Source organism: Pterocles gutturalis, unplaced genomic scaffold (genome assembly GCF_000699245.1).
Source record: "Pterocles gutturalis isolate BGI_N339 unplaced genomic scaffold, ASM69924v1 scaffold3652, whole genome shotgun sequence".
Taxonomy (NCBI): domain Eukaryota; kingdom Metazoa; phylum Chordata; class Aves; order Pterocliformes; family Pteroclidae; genus Pterocles; species Pterocles gutturalis.
The window spans coordinates 1-6,594 of record NW_010107658.1 but is presented as its reverse complement, the minus strand read 5'-3'; the positions used below and the strand labels follow the sequence as shown (position 1 = coordinate 6,594).

General features: G+C 37.3%; 1 protein-coding gene across 1 annotated transcript; it reads right to left on the bottom strand.

Moving 5' to 3' along the window:
* Positions 1-421: 421 nt before the first annotated feature.
* Positions 422-4,133, bottom strand: CBR4 (carbonyl reductase 4). Its single transcript, XM_010088173.1, has 5 exons — positions 3,992-4,133; positions 3,330-3,450; positions 2,741-2,881; positions 1,982-2,112; positions 422-625 (listed from the first exon to the last, which is right to left on the bottom strand). The coding sequence occupies exons 1-5, from the start codon at positions 4,131-4,133 to the stop codon at positions 447-449; spliced, it is 714 nt and encodes a 237-aa protein (XP_010086475.1). The 3' UTR covers positions 422-446.
* Between the last annotated feature and the right edge of the window lie 2,461 nt (positions 4,134-6,594).

Below are 6,594 nucleotides of genomic sequence, written 5' to 3'. Positions count from 1 at the left end.
CTGTGATTCTGTGATTCTGTGATCTTCACCCTACATTAAAAACTTGACGCAATCATACCTGCCAACCAATAAACACGCCTCTGCACTTTATTAACCTTTGTGTAACATGATAATTCAAACAAAATCTCCACTCTATTCTAAATTGGAAAACACTACTTTATAAAAAAATAGTGCTTTAAAAATGTATCAGCATGTTATTTAAAACCATCGCCATATCAAAACCAGATCTTTTTCAAATTGTTACATACATAGGCTTCATGATACTAAATGACCTCTAGTTAAATATAGGTGCTGGACTTTACCACTGCTGAATTTCTCCTCTGACTAAATGATATCAAGTCAATTACGTCTATCAATCTTCAACTAATTCCCACCTCTCCTTTAATTAGTATATATTTATTTATAACTATCATGACATATAAGTAGGTACTTATTCAAGGTAGCATTTAAGTCAGAAGCTGCAAGCCTCCATCTACAACTAGAGTACTTCCTGTTACATAAGGAGACTCTAGAAGAAAGACAACTGCTTGTGCAACTTCACGAGGCTCTCCAAATCTTCCAAGGAGAATTGATTTCTTCAACTGATCTTCTTCCAAATGAGCAGTCATCTCTGTGTGAATAAAGCCTAAGAGAGGAAAGATGTTTGAAGAGTTACCTAACCTTCAACTAAATTTTACTAGCAGATGTTCCCTGGAATACTCCAAAGTGCATTCTACTACCAGGATTCAGCACCAGCTACCATTCTTCAAAGTCTCAGAAGTCAGTTGACATAATTTTGTAGCCAAGACCAACTGTTCACTTAACCAATAAAACGTCTTCCAGTTATGGAAGCACTGATGGAGTACTCAAAATGCAAAGATCTACAAAAGTCCATTAAAAAAAAAAAAAAGGCAACTAATATTGGGCCCCAAACCCACATTTAGTACCACTTTTCTGAAAGAAAAAATACAGTCATTTCACCAAAATATACTCCATAAAAACGTGAATATGAAATCTCTGGCAAGAAACCCCTACAGCTTACAAGTGTTTCCATTATGTTTTAGAACTTATGACGGTACTTGCGTAATTTCTATTACAGCACTCAATTGAAGAATATTTCCTGACATTTTTGAAGGACACTTTTTTACAATTTTCAGTTATCTGAGATTCAGTTTTCCCACTGGTGCACTTCTCTTCACATAAGCTGCAGCTTCATAAAGGGCTACTTTCTAGCTACCACCAAGAAGGGGAAGGCTCAGCTTTGCTTTCTGCTGTACATCTTTGCCCCTTTATGATGGCTCTGGACCCTTCAGTGAGCCGCTCAACTCACTAAACAACAAAAAGTATTTTTCCTGCCTAGTTCACAAGCCGGACTGGTTCATGTAGAGGTCTGAAATGCATTAGAGCTAGCACAAGGTGAGCAGCAGAGTACACAGTTATGAGTGGAAAAAGTCACAAAACACAGGAGGATTTTTCCTTAAGGGTAGTGGTTTGCTTGGGCTAGACTGTCTTGCAAAATTACAGCCTTATCCTCACAGAACTTTCTTTCCAGACTCTCTCCTTTTACTACAGGGATAGACCGAGATGCTTTCATGCCAGCTTCTCATGGTCTTTCATGTTTCTCGAATAACAAATAAGCATTCTCTAGCAGGAGACGAGGGTAGCTGTCTGTATGTATTTAGTTCCAATCCTTCCATCTGCAAAGACAGCAGGTTTTGAAGGAGGAACAAAGAAGAAGAAGAAGAAAAGACATTTACTATGTAATAATGGACAAAGGAACAGGTAGACACACTTTTCCAAATTCTCAGTGTTCGCTTAGAAAGACTGAAGGTTCTGTAAAAGAATGTATTATACGTTAAACTGAAAAAAAGAGAGATTAAACCATTTACTTAAAAAAGTTGAATAATAGCAATTTTTCTTAAGTTAATTTCAGAGCACAGCAAATAACCTGATGATTATGTACTGCAAAAGTCAAGGATGTAGGAACTGCCCAAAAACTAACCTGGAGCAACCACGTTGACTCGAATTTGCTTTTTTGCTACTTCTTTAGCAAGAGAGCATGAAAATCCAACTAATCCTGCTTTGGTAGCACTGTATACACTTTGGCCAGAGTTGCCTTTAAGTCCTACAATACTTAGTAAAACAAAGAAACACCAAAGAGAAGAAAAGACTAAATTACTAACTTGAAACCTTGTACTAACTTTATAATTTTAGGTTTAAATTTGGAACAGAAAATGAGATTACAAGAAAAGGAAGTAAAAGTATATTACTAAATGTAGTTTATAAATGTAGTTTATAGCCTACTGCCGGGATAAGCAAATCCTTCAACTATCTGTGATTCTTGTGGGATCCATACATCTATGTCGACCAACAGGCACCAGGAGAGTAAAATTAAGAGCTTTCTAAAAAAACACCCTTGCAAAGAAAAAAAAAAAAAAGAAAACCAACAATACCTATTTGATTCTCAGTTAATAACTAGCAGCTGATAGATTTAGCTACTGAAAGAGCTGATAAGGAATGGTAGAATTCTTTTGTGAATAAAATATAAACTCTGAGGTGTTCATCACTGAAACAAGCTGGCTTTACATTTAGAAGTTGCTGAAATTACACAAAAGAATAAGCATTCATACTGAAATGCTAAGTACAGAACGCCTAAATACAAAGAAAACAGTCAATTGTAACAAGTTACATTTCACCGTTACACCTGCTAAACCTTTCTAGAAAACTATTACATAGAATTCTACTGGATTAGGCAAGCAACTTACCTATATTGACAATAGCACCTCCCTGTTGTTGAAGCATGCTTTTTACAGCAGCTTTACATGTCAACATTGTTCCCAAAAGGTTAGTGTGGATCTGGGCTATCATATCTTCAGTCTTGGTTCTCAGTAACAAGCCATCCCTGACAAACAGACCAAAAAGCCCAAAAGAACTCACTTAACAATCCCACTAATCACATTTACTCATAATAAAACATGACTGATGAATGGAATATTAATGGAGATTTATATGGCTCTATACATTCTAGCATTCAAAATGGTAACACCTCAAGGATGACACATAGCAAGAAAAAAGTTAACTATTCTTCTAGCAACAAATCTTCCTCTGCAGAGAGGTAACAAACATCATTTTGGACCATTTCAGAGGGAAGAATTAGAAGAAAGAGAAGTAGAGGGGAAACTCAAACTCAGAACACAGAAACTACAGTGAAAGCTGTATCACCAGTTAGAATTTTATCTTCATCATACTGTTTTCAGAGATACTCATTAACTAAATGCAAAGGCCCATAGCGCCTTACAAGAAGATACTGTCATCTAGAATTACATATTATCTTGTAATGAATAACTAACCTGTTGATCCCAGCTGCATTAACCAAGTAGTTAATAGGACCTAAATTCCTCTGCATCTCCTCAAAAGTATTTTGGACTTCTTGTTCGCTGGATACATCACAGCTAAGTGCCAGATGTCCCGCTGTATTGAAATACAGGCACATCATAATAGTAAAAGATGGTATACTGCTCATAAACCTTCTTCAGAATTTATCATATCAATTGCAAAAACCAGATGTTGAACTAGTTGTAACTTGAGGAACCCCTTTAGACTCCAGAGAATTAAATAACGACAATTTTCAAGTACTGTATTGATTAGTTATGCGACAATTTCTTGTATTATATTTTGGCCTTTCAAAATCAGAAGTTCAGCATGAGCAGACTGGTCTCAGTTCTGGCTTGGTCAGGAGTCAAGAATGACTCAATTCATACCACCTCCCTGTTGTGACCTTAGACAATTCCTTTCATCTTACCTATTCTATCTGCAAGATATGAATTGTAACATACTTTCCTAGAATATTGTGAAAAGAAAATTGTACTGACATAGCTTATCTTTCAAATTTCTCAGCCTTTACTTTCATTTTCATCCAGCTAAACAATAAGGCTTGTTTAATGACTTACTAGTTTTACAAGTTACCTAAACATAGGGCAGTGAAGAAAGTATTGCAAAGCAACATACGTACCACCAAGATTACGTGCAGTGGTTTGGGCTACTTCCAGATTTCTACCAATGATCGCCAGGCGGCAGCCTTTCTGTGCCAGTAATTCTGCAACAGCTTTTCCTATTCCTCGGGATCCTCCAAAAATGGCGCAAACCTTGCCCATCTTCAAAAATAATTCACAAATTGCAAATAAGCCATGAATTTCAGGTCCAATATAACAGAAAAACTACTGTTCTTGTCAACATCACAGTCCTTACTAGTCTGTAGTATTTTGTAATATCGGATTACAGAATTAGTGATTTGTTAATTTCTTATTCACCAAAAAATAAATATTTGAACTAGACACCACTTCTACAAATACAGGTTAATTCTTAATGACTTCTGAACTAGTAAAAAAATTACACATGTAGACTAGCATTTCAATACTAGTTTTATAACTTCTATTCAGCTGATGAAGTACGTGATTTATGTGCCTAAAGGCCATAATGTATTGTTCTGCTGTTTATTCAAAGCCAACATACTAGTAGAGTAGTTGTAATTATATTGCTCCGGCAAGCACTATTCTGGTACTAAAGTAATTCAGTCTCAAGGTCTCACTCCATCCTAAGTATCTGTTTCAGACATCAACATTGCAAACATTACTAAGCATGATTCGATACTATTGTATTCACACTAGTTTAACACTAAGTTAACTACATAATACTGTGTTTTACCACTATGCTTAAGTTTTTTGTTTCTGCTTTTGAAGAAAAAAAAACATTTTGAAATGTGACATGATTCTGTAGTAAATACCTTAGATGTTTAGGAAGAAGCATAAGAAGAAAGTATTTCTGAAGAATGATCTTTTATTCTGCAATCTCCAGAAACCAATCAGCTGTTTTGGGATTTCCTGAGGCGGCACAGGCAGAATCCAAGCAATATTAATGAGCCTCTTTTCCATATATTTGAATTAAACCATTTTGAACCCTGTTAAAGTTTGTCTCCATAACATCCTGAGGCAAAAAGTTTCCTTATTTGTGGAAAAGTACTTCCTTTTGTTCTTAATTTGCTTTCTGATTAGAGAACACTATACATTTCTCTGCATATGTTCTCCTTAGTGTTCGTAACTTCAGAGGCTACTCTTCTGCATTTTACCCTACTCCTACATGCTCTTTCAGGTCTATTTAGTTACTCTTATACACATGGAAGCCATTTGGTATCTCACTAAAGACTGTCCAAGCTCTTACTCCTGCTACCTTAACCCTTTGCCTTACCTAGGTCTATTACACCCTTTTTGATGTGTGATGACCAGAAGAGCACACAGAGTGAGGCAAACAAGGACACAATCATCTCATACAATGGCATACTGATTTTGGTCTTCTGTGACAGGGCCTGAAAGAGTAGCCAGTCCTGTTCTGTAACAGAAAGTAAACCCAGATGCTTGAAATCAACCCATGTGTCTGCTTCCACTGGCAAGTTTAAAACGGCTTCCTAGGAGCAGGAAGAGGATTAAATACTTGCATCTCAGGTGGTGGCCCTTTTAAAACAACATGTACGAAAAGATGTCCTGCATGAAGATAATTCCTTAGTGAGAAAAAACGGACGCTGCTGCCTCACCAGAAGGACTAAATTTTTGTGTAGTCTTCATTAGGTAGCTAGACTGCAAGAGATGAATCAAGAGGTCTTGAACTCCAGTAACTACAGCTCTTACTGCCTTAGCAGACTAAAGGCACAACCAACCCACCCATGTTTTGAAGACAGAGTTTTTTGTTAGAATCAGTCTGCCTTCTCCATCAGAACTGATCTCTTCTTTTACAGAATTAGCCACAAAGACTCTTGGAAGTTCATGCCTACTTGTTGCAGCATGTTCCGTATTTTGTTCTTAACAGCACTGAACTACATACTGTCTTATTTTCATTGGAAACACGGAACAATATAGATCAGATGAGATCTCAAGAAATCATCTTGTCTGACTCCTCCACCCCTAAGCAATGTCAAGTGAATGATCCTATACTGTTTATAAATGTTGTCAGACCTATGTGTATTTTCTAAATTATTCTGAACATGCTTAGCTATACAGGACCCAAAAAGCTGCCAGCAGGGAGTGAACTTCTTTAAAACATATGACTCTACCCTTCCTCCTCTCTATGAAAAGGGAAAAAAATCTTGTCGGTTCTACCATTCTCACAAAGAATAGTGGAAGTCCACTGAGCATTAACCAGTTATTTATGGGGGGCAGGTAAGGCCTACTTCCAACAGATCAATATACAATTTAGGTTTTATCACAAAAAAACATGCAGGTGTGTGACCTGGGAGAAAAAACCAAACTTGGGAGTAGGAGGAATAGCCCTATAACCCCTAATCAAACAAAGGCAGACAAAAACAAGTACATTTTCAGCAAGAGGCTCTCTTCCAGGTTGCCACACAGCACATAAGAGCGCCTGTATCACCTTTGCCCTGTACAGCCCTTTTTTCAGAACAAACTATTTAAGCAACCTGGTCTAGTGGGAGGTGTCCCTGCCCACGGCAGGGGGTTGGACCTACATGATCTTTAAGGTCCCTTGCAGCCCAAACCCTTCTACGATTCTATTTAACCCGTGACCACCAGGGCTCCAACGGCACTACAGCTAACCCCCTCACGGCAC